The sequence below is a fragment of the Amborella trichopoda genome, chromosome 8, assembly GCF_054954075.1.
Source record: "Amborella trichopoda isolate Santa Cruz 75 chromosome 8, AtrichopodaSantaCruz75HAP2 v2.0, whole genome shotgun sequence".
Classification (NCBI taxonomy): Eukaryota; Viridiplantae; Streptophyta; class Magnoliopsida; order Amborellales; family Amborellaceae; genus Amborella; species Amborella trichopoda.
In genome coordinates, this window is record NC_142343.1 from 12,116,648 (window position 1) to 12,132,733 (window position 16,086).

The 16,086-nt window shown below is 36.6% G+C and overlaps 1 protein-coding gene across 4 annotated transcripts; it reads right to left on the minus strand.

Annotated features, from left to right (window-relative positions):
• Positions 1-8,081: 8,081 nt before the first annotated feature.
• Positions 8,082-14,456, minus strand: LOC18435984 (putative histone H2B.3). 4 transcript variants are annotated; one of them, XM_088873566.1, is made up of 2 exons: positions 13,787-14,456; positions 8,082-8,099 (listed from the first exon to the last, which is right to left on the minus strand). In XM_088873566.1, exon 1 carries the CDS (start codon positions 14,208-14,210, stop codon positions 13,791-13,793), a length of 420 nt encoding a protein of 139 aa, XP_088729692.1. In that variant the 5' UTR covers positions 14,211-14,456; the 3' UTR covers positions 8,082-8,099; positions 13,787-13,790. The 4 variants fall into 4 exon arrangements, with proteins under 4 accessions (XP_088729692.1, XP_020524032.2, XP_006846079.2 ...); XM_020668373.2 differs by lacking the exon at positions 8,082-8,099 and adding an exon at positions 10,353-10,416; XM_006846016.4 differs by lacking the exon at positions 8,082-8,099 and adding an exon at positions 12,496-12,918.
• Positions 14,457-16,086: the final 1,630 nt, after the last annotated feature.

Genomic DNA, 16,086 nt, shown 5'->3' on the forward strand with positions numbered 1-16,086 from the left:
CCATTTTGTGGTTTGCTTTTTTGGTGTCGTCTAGTTTCTGATGATGTATTTGGAGTTCTTAGTTTATCATGGCTCAAACTATCTTTGTGTAATGTGTGCATGTTATGGAACTAAAATTCTGTTAAATGATTTTTATCTACTGTGTAGTTCAATTTTTGTACATCACCACGTGTCACAGGTTTTTATTTTTTTTTGATGTTGTCATTTTCGAAAGCTTCATGACAGATTAGAAAGCTTAATGTATGGGTTGTATTTTGGCACTTAGAAAACAAATAAATTTTTTTATAATTATGGATCCCATTTTTTAGGAAGATTTGTTAAATAAAAACATTGTGCAATGAGTACAAATTGCCCCTTAGATTTCCCTACAGCAGGACATTGTGAGTTTTTTGTGGAATTATAATTTAGCAGTTTGTTTTTACATCTTCAAAAATGGAATTTACTTGTACTCTTGATGATTACCTCATTCTAAGGTAGCAAATATTTATTTGCAGTCAGAATTGAACCACAGAAATTTAAATCAGTGTTCCATATGAATTTGCTGGCGTCAATACAATTGATTTTGCCTGAGAATGCTCTGTGGTTTCTATGAATATGTTAGTAGCAATGCAACTAATTATACAGTGTGCTTATTTATGACTGTGTTATCACAGACAGACCCATATTTAACATTACTGGTCTATGGCTTCTTGATTCAATTATGACCTTGTTTGTTCTCCTTTGGTTAACCATTTTGTAATATATTTTTATTCTTGTAATATAAATCCATATCCATAAAAAACTTTTTCTTTTCATTTCTATTATTTGAGTGCTATGTAACTAGCATTTTATAAAGAACTTGATTTTGGAGGAAGAAATGATACAAAAGAGGCATTTTATGAGTAGGAAGGGGGGACAATCCCACATACTCCTACATTCTCTCTAGATTTTCTATTCTACTTCAGGATGAGGGAGCAATATGTTTGGCTTCCATTGCACATTCTAGAATGAGATTCCTGTGTCCTAGGGATCTCATAGTACTCTCCCAAAGCATGTTTAGTGAATCCATTTTCCTCTTTTTTATTGAATGCCTTTCCACAATCAGAGGACTATCTAAGTAAATAGAAATCTTGACCTCGAAGAGGTGAGGGAGTTTTTGTTTCATCCTTTTGTAGTCTACAATGTCAATTGCAGACACAAGTGTCTTATCACCTAGTTTACTTTTTAACTGTGCTCACTCCATCCTTGATTAAACTGCACCTTACCTTGGACTTCCATCTTTCAACTTACCAGAGTTCCTCAGGGAGCGACTGTTCAATTTAAGATTCATCTCCCCATGCATGGGACTTCTTCAGAGATCCACTCTATTACTTGCGTCCTCCTCACCGATACTTTTGAATGTACAATCATTTCTCTTCTTCAACAAACCAGGAAAGTATCCAAGGAGAGGATCTTTAAAGCAGAGAAGTACGCATAGGGAGATCAGATGACCACAAACTCGTAGGTTCCTCCGGAGTCTTTGGACTCGATCAAGTGATCTGTAAATGTTGTTGTATAGAGTTGTAAGATGAAAATATTTCAAATGAAAAGAAAGAATTATGAGATGGGTAAATGAACCCCTGCATTGTATAGTATCTCCAAATGCTTTTCAGATCTCACTGGATACACGTGACGGATATATGAACCCTTGTGATTATGTAGCATTTTCCGATTGTTATTGCAGATCTCAATGGGTAATGGTTTCTGTATGAATGTACGAGATGCCATCTCACCATTTGGATATGGGGATATTCAATATTGGCATTTTTTGTTTTCCAGTTGATAACAAATCAGTTTGGAGTTGAATACTATAACTTAGTTAAACAAAGTTTAAATTCTTTGTGTTTGTAAAACTTATATAGGTTAGGGCTTTTATGTTCTGTTTGAATTCAAAATGTCTATTGTCTTTAAGAATCTAGTAACTTGTCTTTTCTTTAATTTATGTCCGTTATGTGCAATGATTGAAACATTTTCATGACAAGAATATATGTTGCTCACAGAGAGTCCTCTAATGCTGAAGGAAAGAGGTGATGTGCTTTTGATGATCATAGTGTTTCTTGTTGTCTTTCAATACTCTAGATTCAAATCAACATGATCACATATCATTGAGTTTGAGATTCATAAATTGTTTTTTTCTAAACCCATTTGGTTCTTGTCCCAACTTCTTTGTTCATTTGTCTTTGCAAAGATTTTGACACCTTAGCTCATGGATCTTTTCATCAGGAGGATATATCGTTTCATCCTTTTCAAAACTGATAATTGGTTATGTGTTTTCACTTCTAAAAGCTTATCTTTAGAGGTTATCGATGTGGTTAATCTCTACGCCATACCCTTCACACGCTTCCAGACACTGTTAAATGACAGTCATACACGCCTAAAGATGTGGTTATTTCCAAAAACCCCCTTCAGAAATCAACACTTGAATCTCATGATAATCAAAGCACCCACCATCTTGGCTTTTGGCTGACGTTTGGTTAGGAGAGCTTCAGGTCAAATATTCTAGCAAGGACCATGGGTTTTTAGTTTGGCAACCGGATTCATGTACTGTATTAGTGGTTCACTCATTCCTGTGAAATCGAGAGAGAGAGAGACCCACTCTATACCCCAAAGTAGATTGACCATATGTAGACCATGAGCATGGAACATGCGTTTCCATGTCATCCATCTCATTTACTCCATCCTATGTAAAAGGCATAAATCCCCACTGACTTACCCCTTTTTTGAGAACCGCCTGGAGCCTTGGCGGAAGTATTGCTGGGCCCTATGGGGAGTTTTCTGACTTCGTTTTCACCGAAGGGTAGGGGCCCAAATCGCCATTGACATACCGCTTTATAGGAAGGGGGCTGGAGTCGGGGTGGTAGCATCCCCACACTCAGTTACCACATCGTGGTATCCATTCCTACCATTGACACCCCCAATTAACACCTTCAAATTGTAACTCCCCAATCTATTGAAAAACGGGTAGGGACCTGTCTTCCCCACTGAAGGGACAAATTGTGGATATGGAATCTATTATGTTGGGAGTTGATCACTAGTGAGGGCTGATACCTGACTGGTTACATGAGAGACAGTAATCTACATGGGAACTGTCCTATATCTCCAATTGTCCCTATATAGACTTAACAAAATAATGCATTGAAGGTGCAGTGTGCTATAAGGATTCCCTTCCATTATGTCACCCCCTCACTGCCTGTCTTTTGGTATCCGATTGTTCTTTGGCGACCACAGCAGTTTATGGTGCCCATGGCCATGCAAGATATCTAGAAACTTTTGGATGGAGTGCATAATATTTCTCTTCATTTTTTATCCTAACTTTTGGTCTTTCTTTTCAGCTAGAAAGAATACCTGAGGAGTTCCAAATGGATTTCAATTAAACAGCTTGGTACCTAAGCCCTCTATGTTTATTTGTAGCCCTCTCAATGTGAATTGCGGAAATAGTTTAATAAAGCTCTGTATTTCTGTGTTTCTGCATCTTATGGAGAGGAACCAGTGAACTCCTGGGCCTTTTGGCTACATCTTTTTTTTATTGGACCCTGTAGTGGCAACTTCAAGTAATTCTATTAACGTCATTCCTTCGCAATATTTGCTATTGCAACCATGAATGGAATCTTGATCTCTTTGTGGGAAGGTAATCGAGAATCTTGGTGTTCTTTTACAATAAAAAAATCACATTTGACTGCCGAGTATATTAGTCATATCTTTTCTTTTGCAACAGATTGAATCAAGGATCTTGGTGTTACTTTTGTAATGACAAAAACCACAGTTGGCTGCTGAGTATATTAGTGATATCTTTTCTAGAATTCTTAGGAAAATGATTATGTTCTTTTTTAGTTATTTAGACAGAGTACTGCTTGACCCCCCATTGTTCAATTTCTGAAGGATAATAATATGATTTTAAGGCTTTGAGCGTGCATAGTTGAGCTTATTTCATGTGGGTTTTAGTTGAAGATATGTAGGATGTAAGGGACACTTGTAGTAGCACATGCTTCTGAAGACAATTGAATGTCCAGAAAATAAATGGCTGAATTCATAGAATTACACTTAGCGGACCATTCGCAAAGCCATTTCTCTGCTGGTTTTGGCTACCAAAAAATAAGAACCATTTTGCTACTTCTATATCGAGGAATATGACAAACTACTGGAGTTCATAGAGATCACAGTGAAGAATGTATGACCTTGTGATTGAAGTTTAACAGAGTTTGGTGAAAATTAGAGGGGGTTGGAATGCCATGTGGTAGCTTTTTTAGGTCTGACATTGAAGTTTAGGCAAGTAATGGCAGCTGTCGGTGAATAAATAAGTGTGGTCAATTTAAATGTAAAAGAGATGTTCTTGTCTCAAAGCACTTGAACAGAGGGATATTTTTTGGGGGTAAATAATGAACAGTGATGAATACTTTTAGCACTTGAGACTTGGAGAAATTAGATATATTAGAGAAGACAATCCTCAATGAAGGTGCATTTCAAAAGGGTCAGCAATGAAGAGCATGAGATAGAAGACTCTTTTTAAATAGATCACTAGAGACGAATGACATGGAATCAGTACTGCAATCCACTTACAACTTCTCCTTGTTACACTATTTACATTTAGGGAAAAACTTGTTCGAATCGTGAAAAGTATTGGGTGAGTTTTCTTTGAAAGAAAGTAATCATTTGTGCAGCTTGTTTGAAATTGTTTGTTTTTGGATGTCTGTTTTAATAATCTTTTGTGGGGTAAATTTTTTTTCTCTGTTTAGTTATTTAGGATTAACTAATAATATAATTGTCCTAGAAAAATGATAAAAATATGGTGTATGGTATCTCTTTTGCAATGGGAGATGGCAAGCATGTCAAGCTAGATGCGGAGTATATTGAAATCTGGAAGCTTACTGTGTATATATGCCCTTGGTGTAACTCATAATTATTGGTGAGATAGCTAAGTTTATGGGCAAGAGATATGCGTACATCAGGGGAGCAACTTGTGTCAGATAAGAGAAAAGGAGTGACCAATGATTTGGTTATCAACTCATACTCTGCCTTCTGCATGTTAGTTGGGTCCATAGATTATCTAAGGATGTGATAGAACGGAACTCGGCTGACTAGGAAACATCATCTTTTCAATTAGATCAGCCATCCTCCATGGGAACCCATGCTCTTGCTGAGCCCTTTTTTATGACATTATATGAATTCCTTTCATGAAACAATTAGCGCAAGAAAAACAGGGTAAAAAGTCTAACCCGTCGCTGCTAGATAAGGCTTTAATAGAGCTTACTTAGAAGTGCCTAGATAAATGAGGTCTTGAGTAGATTAAGAATATGCCCTTGCGATTTTTATGAGTATTTCAAGCAACTAAAAGAACCTCCAAATTACTGACATTCAATTCATTTCAATATAAAGAATCCAAAGTTTTTATCTTACTTAATGTACCATGTCTTAGCTATTTCATTTATTTTAGCGTCTTGCTCTGTGATAATGGAGGTGAATGTACTGCATTTGAGGTAATCTTCTAGTTTCAACAAATTGTTATTGCATATCATACTAACAGAAATTATTTTATCGATTATTTTGAGGAAAGGCATTATTCTTTTATCAATATATTGAACTACAGATTCACATACTTCATAAAGAATGGCTGTGAAGTGAGAATTTCTACATTTGAAGCAATTTGATTGAGTTTTTATTGAATGAACGTACAAAAAGTATTTTCAGATTTAAACCATTGGAGCCGACCTAATCATTATGTGCCTAGTCAAAGCCAAACCCTAAGTAAGAGCCGCTGTAGTAGCAATTTCTTAATTTTCATTGTGTTTTCATTTCCACAACCCCCTGGGTATTGTGATTTGCCTGATCGCATTTTGAAGCAGCGTCTCTTTATTATCCTTTTGCCCCAACAGGAGTGAATTTATTATTCTAAGCAGCAGTGTAATTGTGTTCTTGTGATTGGCCTTCCAAGTGTCTCTTTGATTACACATATCAAGGGTGTTCTTGGCCTGAAAAGTGCAGATTAGTTGGAACCATACATGTTGCATGCCTCCACCTTGGAGGAAGATGTTAAATGGTGCCCCCTCCAGGCGGAAGGACGTTTGTGGGCCCCCATGTGGGTCAAAAAATGGGATGGTAGTGATAGTGTGGTGAGGAAAGAATGTGGAGAAGATTAGGGTTTTAGGGTTGGAAATTCTGGTACTGGGCCACTGCAAGGGAGTAATTGGAGGTGCCCACTTGATTGCTTAATGATCCAAGTAGGACCTTCTTACATAGATGTTGAAGCATTGGGTGCTTGTATTCCTGAAATTTTGAGAACATGCCTGTGATGGTGTTGTTGGGATGATTAATGTTGGGTGAAGAACGCTGTATTATTATGTTTGTAGGCATAGGAACTGAAGCCAATTAATGGAGTTGAACTCTTGCCTTGCTGTGTGTATCTTCACGGTCATATTTAATAGGAGTGAGTTAGGTGGCAACCAGAGATGGGAACACACTAGTGAAGTTTGATTGGTTTTTTAGCTGCGCTCTGTTGAGGTACATACTATCCGTACGTTAGGAGCTGGAATGATGGGGCACTTACCAGTTGTTTTAGTGGAGCGCCAAGGTGAACTAATGGGGCTTTCGTCTGGTTGTTTTTCATGACTATTTATGCTCAAATGACCAGGAGTTCTTGTTCTAGACGGATGTGAAGCTTACACCCTCCCCTCTAATTCCACTTATCCCAGCAACATTTATTATTCACTCTGATACTCTAAATGCCCAAACTGCGATGGCCTTGTGCTATATGCCCTTCATCTCATCAAAAAGAACTTATGCACCTTATTGTTGCTTTCCCAAGAGATCCTCTTAAGGCTGTTTTGATCGAATGAGCAGTTGTTCTGAAGAAAGATCAATTGTATTTAAAAGGATTTTTGGGTTTCCTATCCCATGCCAAAAAAGTATCCATTCTTTGTTCGAAATACTTCAATTCGTATGTGTAAAAAATATTGAGCAGCTTTCTGTACAATTTCTTGTGGAGTGAAATTTTCATCAGTACGAATCAAGGGAATGGATCTTTAGCTTCAACTAATGGATGTACTTTATAGGGAAAGTATATAATGAGACCATTTACCTTTGGTACAAGGCGGTCACTATTAATCTTGACCATTTAATGTGAAATTGGGTGGTTGCATTTATTTCATTGATTAAGCTCAAAGTTCAAAAGAAATTTTTGTGACACACCCAACTTATCAGATTTCACATCAGATGGTTGTAAGTAATTATGATCTCTTTGTATCAAAGGTAAATAGTCTCATTGTATACAATCATTTTCACAAGATGGTTACCAAAAAAGGGACTTCTCTAAAATCCCATCCCAACATGGATTACAACATCATACCACCTGAGGATTTGTCTTAGATTTTTAGGTTGGTTCAGTGAAGTTCTATGAAGAACCATGTCTCAATTGGAGATTAGGTTTTACATTCATGTGATTGCTAATCAAATTTTGTCTTCTAAGTAGGCTGGCCTCTCAAGAACTAAACCCTTGAATTTATATACAAAAATGAAGCATTTTATACAAGTTGCAAGCATATGACCACCTTGTCCATGTATTCCTGAATACCCCATGGCTCAATTAGTTGTCTAGGGATCTCTAGTGTGACATGATAATGGACCTCCATCGTAACATTGAGAATTATATTCCGGTTATTTTATGTTATTTTTCTATTTTTTATTTTTTAGAAAAAAGCTACTCAGGTTCTCCTAGTTTTCTGCCTTGACTAAATGTCCCCACGGGGTAGCAACCCACCCATGTGCCCTGGATACAAATGCTATGAATGTAGCCGGCTCTTCTCCTTGAACTTTCATTTCTATTGAAAATATTTCTATTCCCTTCATTGGGACGCTTAACTATTGTCTTACTACTTCCACCGCCTCACTATTGAATGATGGTCCTTCAATGTTATTTTGTTTCCTTGTTTTTCATGTCAGCATTGGAGTAAGAACCCTCTCCAGCCAATGTACGTTCTATGCAGTTCTACTGCTTCGATTTCCCTCTATCGATATAATTAGACCCCCTTAGTTGACTTTGGATTTTCAGCTGCCTTTTCCCCCTAAAGTTTGTCCGAGCGACTCTCCGCCTGCGTGATAAGTGCGAGTCTGTGGTCAGCAATTCAATCTTTAGGTGATGGTGCATGATTGGTGACATGGAAAATTACCAATATAAAAGGAAAAGAAAAGAGAGCATATTTGGTGAGCAGCAACAACATATGCTTGCTATACTTGGATCATGATTATCTTACCTCCTTCAGGTGCTATTGCTTTACTCGATTCCTCTGATCACCCTCTGGCTCTCTCAAATGCTTAGCATTTTCCTATTCCATTGTACTGCTGTTTTCAATATGGTCGGTGAATTATGAACATGCCTATGAAATTTTATGGCACCATGTTGGCGCTAGGTGTTCAAACATATAAGTTTCTTTTAAGTTTTGAAAGTATATCTTCAACATTTAAGCTGGCAATTAAGGAAGGTCGCTTTTTTGCGGAAAAGTTTATGATTGGCCTACAATAATCTGTGCTCATGTGTCTGTTACATATGATACAAATGGTCATTTATGCTTGATCTTGGTGCTTTGAAAAGGAGAAATTGGATGCAACTACTAGCAAGTTTGGTGTATTGATTTCTACTCACGAGGTTAAGGTGGGAAGGAAAAGTTAGTGTGCAAGTATGGTTTTAGCTTAAAACATGAGTCTACGCTCTTTATTTTAGGTTATCTTTAATCTTTATCATTCACTCACTTATCTTAGAGCTGAGGTTTTGTCCATCCCTTCATTTCGTTTGTAAACTTTCGACCGGTGATGTTGGAACGACACCCGATTGGGATTCCTGTACTTCTTATCTTAACCAATCCCATTTAGGAGTATTTTGATATCTGCTTTCATCCATCCCAGTGCCCAGTGTTGGCCTAGAAGTTAAAACTAGGTTACCCTTAGGCAGATTTTTGGTTCATTACTGGCTGGTTACAAACTGCCAAAAAAATGATAAAGCAGCCTGTATGCTCAACTCAACCCTCCTCCATGGATCTCCATTAGGGTAGGCTTTAAATCTAAAAACCATAAGAAACCTAAGGAAAATTTAAAGAATTTTTAAGTATTGGTGAGAGAAAATCTTTTAAAACTAAGAAACCATCAAGAAAATAAGAGTACGAAATATCATAAATAGAACACCCAATAGTCTAGATGAGGGTCTATAGGATGACGAGTCCTAACAGAGATTCGACAGGCAATCATCGGCCACTGACAAAGAGACGTTAGATTTCAACAAGTGGACAAAGAGATTCTAGTGATCTTCAAAATTGGGTGTGAAGAACGGGGGGATAAAATGATCTGAATAATATCGGGATGTATTTGTTTGTTCTTATGGTAAAAGAAATTTGAGACTTTGTTTCCTGAAGAACGGGATAAAATGATCGCATTCCTTAAATAATATTAGGATGTTGTCTTAGAGCGAAATATTAGGGCTAGACCCTAGTCTAGGAGACGATCATCCAATTCTAACTAGTGAAAGAGGACCGCGACTATAGAAAGCATTACTCGTACTATGAGACCATTTATTTTCATTATAAAGAGGTCACAATTAGTGCTAGCCATTACATATCAAATTTATTAGTTTGGGGTGAGTCACAAAATTTAAGAAGATTTTTTAAAATTTTGGGCCTAATCAATATGCACTCTTAGTCGTCAATTTAAAATCTGATGGACAAAAATGATTGACTTCCTTAGACCAACAGTAAATGGTTGCTTGGTATATATTTCCATTACTGTGCATACTTAATGTTGATGATCAATAAAGAATTGGGGTGGCAACTTGTCGGATCGGGATTGAGTTGACTATGACTCAACTAGGTTCTACATGGGCTTTAGACTTGATTCGAGTAGGTTCCACACAGACCTAGACAGGACCAAGTCGCGTCCAAGTGACTTGGTTTTGGACCTTACTTGGGCCCGGGTGTCCAGTCGAAGTCATTTGACCCTTGACTCGAGTTTAGAAATTAAAAAATAACAAGTAATTTTACATATATATATATGTTTCAGATCAAATCAAGTTGACCCATACCCAACCCACTAAGATCCAAGCCGGGCTTGGCCTCAACCGGCCAGGTGCAAAACATGGATTTGGACCTGCTTCGGGTCCTTGCAGGTTGACCCAACTTGATTGTCACCCCTAAAAAAGAAGTCAATAAGCTTATTATATCCATCATGTCAATTGATCATCTAGAATGACTAGCTAATATTGGTTATTTTGCACAAAAAGGACCAAAGAATTGCGCATCAAGTATATGAGTTTCAATAAGGTAAGTGTGAGGATCGACTTTCACTTAAAAAAAATTCCATCCTTCAAGAATTCGGGCGATTACTTATATTTTATCACCAAGAAATATTACAGAGATTAGAGGCCTGCAAAGAAGAATACAAGTCGTAAGGCATTTCAGTTGACTGGCAAGTTTGCTCCGCCCAATTACATACTTAAGAACACATCATTCATGTGGCACGTTAAATGTGAAGAAGCCTTTGATCAAATCAATAACTACTTGTGCCTACTTGGTAAACTCACAAGTTTTTAACCCTCCTTTCCCGGATAGGCTCACCTTCTTATACATGTTTGTTTAAGGAGAGAACCGTTCCAGCAATGCTGATGAATATGATGATCAAAGACAAGAGCAAACCACATATTATACCACGGTTGATTACAAAAATCGGTAGATGGCCATATAAAAGCATTATTTGACGCTTGTGTGAGTCATATAGACATTGAGATATTACATTCTAGCTCATTTCATTAGGATCAGATCCACTTCAGTTCGTAGTCGAGAAACCAGTCCTTATTAAACACCTAGCTAAGTGGAGAATGCTTATAGATGAGTGAAGATCGATTATGTTCCTTCATGCCCCCTTACATGCAGTATTTAGAGTTGAATTTTTCAAAAGTTGGGTATATGTATTGTACATACAATATTTGGAGTTGAATTTTTCAAAAGTCGGGTATTATGCATCGTGCTTCTTAGATTGCATAAGGACATCTTGCTCCAGCTTAATTTTGATGGATTACGGAAAGTTGGAAGGATAATTTCGGAGATTGTGAGGGTAGCTATTTTATGAGAGGTATGGTTGGAGAAGAATAGGAGAATGTTGGAAGAGACTATATTGAATTTGGAGTTGATAAGAAGTACAATAATTGATATGTTGTGGAGTTGGTGTTATTTCTTCTCAGTGAGCCTGCATTTTCGTTCGTTATGAGGTGCAAAAATAGTGGCGAATGTGGTGAGGATCGGCCCCTTTATGCATAGGTGGGTCTTTCTCGTGGCTTTCACATCTGTTGTGATTGCTGAGTTTTTAATAATCCTCTCTACATCTTTCGTCATGGCACGATCCATCCATATTAATGGTGTCAATCTATGGTTTAAAAAACAGATCGGTGATCCGGATCCGATACCTTAAAAATGGATTCGGATAGACGAACCGGCAATCCGGATCGGCAAATCGCCGATCCGGATCGGAGAATCGACGATCATGATAAAAAATCGGCTGAATCGGTTGGATTAATGCTTCAAAAAAATCCGAAAAAAGTATTAAAATTCATTATAAATGTTGTTTTTTAAGAATCCAATAAGAAATGAAGGTACTACATTAATAACTTTCATTTTTTTCACCAATTTGTGAATATTGAGATGCTCTTTCCTTGTATAAACTTAAGTATTAAATTTACATCACATAAAAGAAAAATCTTAAAATTATCATAGATAAAATATATAATTATACATGAACTATAATAAAAAGTAGACTAAATCAATGAAAGAATGGGCATTACAATCTCGTTTTAACGAAAAACCCTAATCTGCTAAAAAACCCCAAATTATTACAACCAAACTAACTATAATCCAAAATTATTAAAACTTAACTAATTATAATATTATATACTGAAATTATAATTATTAGTTTATATTTTATAATTATTTTATTAGGCAAATAACAAAAAATTTAAAATATTTTATAATATTATCTAATTTAAAATGTATTATTGACAACTGTAAGAAAAATAATACATTACATGATTTATAATGTAAAAATTAATAAATAAAATAACATATTTAGTTATCAATGTAAAAATTAATAAAATGAGTACAAATTTTGAAAATAACACTTCGATTTTTCAAAAATTTAATATTTTAAGTTTCTATAATAAATTTAGTGACAGAGATTATTAGATGAAAAAGGGAGATTTCAAATAGAATAAACTTTTTATTTTTTATTTTTTTATGCCTTTCATATTATTTACAAAAATAATTATACCACTATATATAACAAAAATTAACTACTATACAAAAAATTAACTTTTTTTTTTCATTTTTTTATGGCTTTTATATTATTTAAAAAAATATTTATACCACTCACTATATACAACGCCGAAAAGGATTCGACCTTGGGACATCAAAGCCAAAATCAAAGATCATAACCATCCCACCTTCCCACCATATGTGATTATTAATTCATGATTAATAAAATATATTTACATTCCTTTTTCATTTTATGATGTTTGAGAATTATCCCACATCGAAAGATGGGTATTCAACATTGCTATAGAAATACTTATATAATATGAAGTAAAGTATACTTGCAGAAACATTGGGGCAACTTCACACGTGGTATGTGGCACATGTTTGCTTGTCGCACGTGTCCGTGTGTTCTTGTCGGAGTGGTGACATCAGAACCATCGATTCGTGTCTGTGTGTTCGTGTCGAAGTGGTAATGTCAGAACCGCTGGTTGATGATGTTAGGGTGACGTGTCCGTGTCGAAGTGTGACGTCAGAACTGCCGGTTGATGATGTCCGGACGACTAGTCCATGTGTCGATGTCGAAGTGGTGACCAGAATCGCCGGTTGATGATGTCAAGGTGGTTAACTGTTTAAGAGGTTTCGGTTATGATGCCAGGGCATGTTCATGTCAGGGTGGTGATGTCAAAACCGCCGGTTGATGATGTTAGGGCGACATGTCCGTGTCGAAGTGTCGAAGTGGTGACATCAAAACCGCCGGTTGATGATGTCAGGGCAGTTTACTGTTTAAAACCGCCCTTGCAGCTCTAATGTCAGGACGGTTTACTGTTTAAAACCGCCCGTGCAGTTCTGATGTCAAGGCGGTTTACACATTAAAACCGCCCGATTGGCGGTTCCTGAATCGTGACTTAACAATGACAAGGCGTTGTGGAAATTCTTTGCAAATCGAAAATTAGTAGAATTAGTCAAGAGTCCTTATCCTAGCGAATCGTGACTTAGCAATGAAAAGGCGTTATGGGAATTCTTTGCAAATCGAAAATTAGTAGAATTAGTCAGAGTCCTTATCGTAGAGATGACTCGTGACTTAGTTCTGGAAATTCTTTGCAAATCGAAAATTAGTAGAATTAGGAAAATTGGTGGTGGGAGTCAATTAGGATGGGAGAGTTTATATTAGTTGGGGTCGTTGTCGAATTGAAGTATTGGATTCGACAAGGATGTAAAGTTTTCAAGGCCCTATTGTTGTTGATGATCAAAAAGCGAACCGTGATGAGGGGGAATCAGGAAATTTACAGCTGAAAGAAAGGCCGCTTTCTTTTCATTTATTTTCTACCTTGCTACTTTACTTTCTCTTATGCCTGGAGGACCCATTTGGTGAGAATTCAGATATTTGTCTCTAAAATTTCCTTGCTTCATTTTTTTTTCAAAATACACAAAAGAGTTCTATTTTTTAAGAAAAACCTTTGAGGTTCATTTTTTAGGTTACAGAGTTTACTTACATTCCTAAGAGCTGGTGAATTTGGTAACAGCCTTGGTCCCTTCTGAAACAGCATGCTTAGCAAGCTCACCAGGAAGAACCAAACGAACAGAAGTCTGAATCTCCCTGGAAGTGATGGTGGGCTTCTGGTTGTAGCGAGCAAGCCTGGAGGCCTCCTGAGCAAGCTTCTCAAAAATGTCATTGATGAAGCTGTTCATGATGCCCATGGCCTTAGAGGAGATACCAATATCAGGGTGAACCTGCTTCAAGACCTTGAAGATGTAGATCTTGTACGTCTCGATGCTCTTCTTCGACCTCTTCTTCTTCTTATCTGAAGCTCCTCCCTCTTTTGAAGGAAGGCGTTTCTCAGCCTTGGGCTTCTTCTCAGCGGGGGCTTTCTCTGCAACTTTCTTCTCAGCGGGCTTCTTCTCGGCTTTGGGCGCCATTGATGAATTTCGCAGAGCTTAAAGAGAGATAATGGACACTATAAAGAGAGAGAAAGTAGAAAGGAAAAGAATGGGCGAGGCGAAATTGCAGAGAGCGAAGAAACGATAATAAGAGGAAACGAATGCGCTTTCAATATATAGTTTCAATAGACGGGTTATTATTGGGCAGAAGGGAAGTGCGAGGATGGCTGACATGGAATGTTTTGAACCGTCGATTTGGAGAGCATATATCGGAGGTTGGATGGTGTGGATGGTTTTGTTGAAACTTTAAAGTACTGGGATTTCTTCGGTTTGGACTATGGAAGCATCTGTTATTTGGTTTTGGATCCGGTTTCGATGCGGCCAACCCGTATAATGTAGAAATATGTAGAAATGCGGACGTATAATGTAAAAATATGTAGAAATGCGGGCATGATAGTAAATATATTTTTTAAAATATAATTGATCATAATTTTTAGAAAATATATAATCATGAAGATCATGAATTTTTTTTAAAAAAAATTAATAAATAAAAAATTAATTATATTAAATAACAATTATTTTTAGATGGAACACCTAGATGCTTTATACCTTTAGACCCAGTATTGTAGAAATGTGATCCAGCCTGCATGAAACAATTTTCTTATGATTTTTGACCCGGTTTATACGGGCTATCATTGGTAAAGGATTAAGGACTATAATCCGAATTTTTTAAGGAGAAATTATAGATGACAAAAGATGTTCTACTCCATGGGAGTAGAAAGCGCATTTACTCCCTCGGATAAGGAAACCCAATTTTGGAGATTCAACCCATGGATTAATCTCAATAAAAATAAAATTTTCAATTGTATCATTTATGCACTCGAGATCCGTATCTATGACATGGCTCTATCTGATCCGTTCATAGGGAGTAGAACGAACGGGTATTTGTCAGTTGATATTTCGTGTTCCACTCATTCGAGTTAGATTTCCTACTATGATGCTTATTCTTGGAAGATACGCAGATCGAAATATGAATACCATATATTATTTGAAAATAATATTTTTAAAGTTTTGGTATTTTCTGAAAGTTTTTACCTCATATAGGAGAGAGAAAGGCAACCTATGTCCCTTGCTCACGCTCAAGGAAAACATGCTTATATTCGAGAAGATGGACGTTTTTGTTTTTTTTTTTTAAAAAAAAAAAAAAAAATTTTAATATATCGAAAAAATATACAATAAGGTTATTTATCTTTTGTACAAAGTTTATCACAATTAATTTGACTGTTAGATGTGAAATTGGGTGGCGTCATTTATTTCATCGACCAAACTCAAAGTTCAAACAAAATATTTCCCAAACTTTGTGATACACCCAAACTATTAAATGTTATATAAGATGTTTAGAAGTACTTCCAACCTCTTTGTATAATAGGTAAATGGTCTGATGGTATATAATCCTCTTTTTTTTTTTTTTTTGGTAAATCAAATGGGGAGGAGAAGATGATTTTTATGGGTGGCAATAGACCAGGACCCGCCGGGTATACCCGAAAGGGTCTGGATATAAGTCCAACATTTGGAGCCACACAAGCCGGGTTTGGGTCTAAAACCTGGACCCGAAGACTATTCGGGTCCTGATCCGGGTTCGGTTGGGCCTGACCCGTATTCGTGAACTGTTGAAGATAAAATACTTCAAGCCCTATTCGTTTTGGTGTATTAAGGATCATATACAATAAGAATTCATAAACATCTTTAGCTATTAAACGACAAATAAGACGGTTTGAAATCTAATGGCGAGTTGTAACCTCGCCAATAATTTGGGTATATGATGGTAAAGAAAGGGAAAAATAAAAATAAAAATAAAAATAAGAAGCTCATAATGAAGGTGGCAATGGACCTGACTAGACCCAAGACCTGACTG

Bases quoted from the DNA above. Each gene is read 5' to 3' on its own strand.
- LOC18435984 (XM_088873566.1), bottom strand. From the start codon at position 14,210: ATGGCGCCCAAAGCCGAGAAGAAGCCCGCTGAGAAGAAAGTTGCAGAG.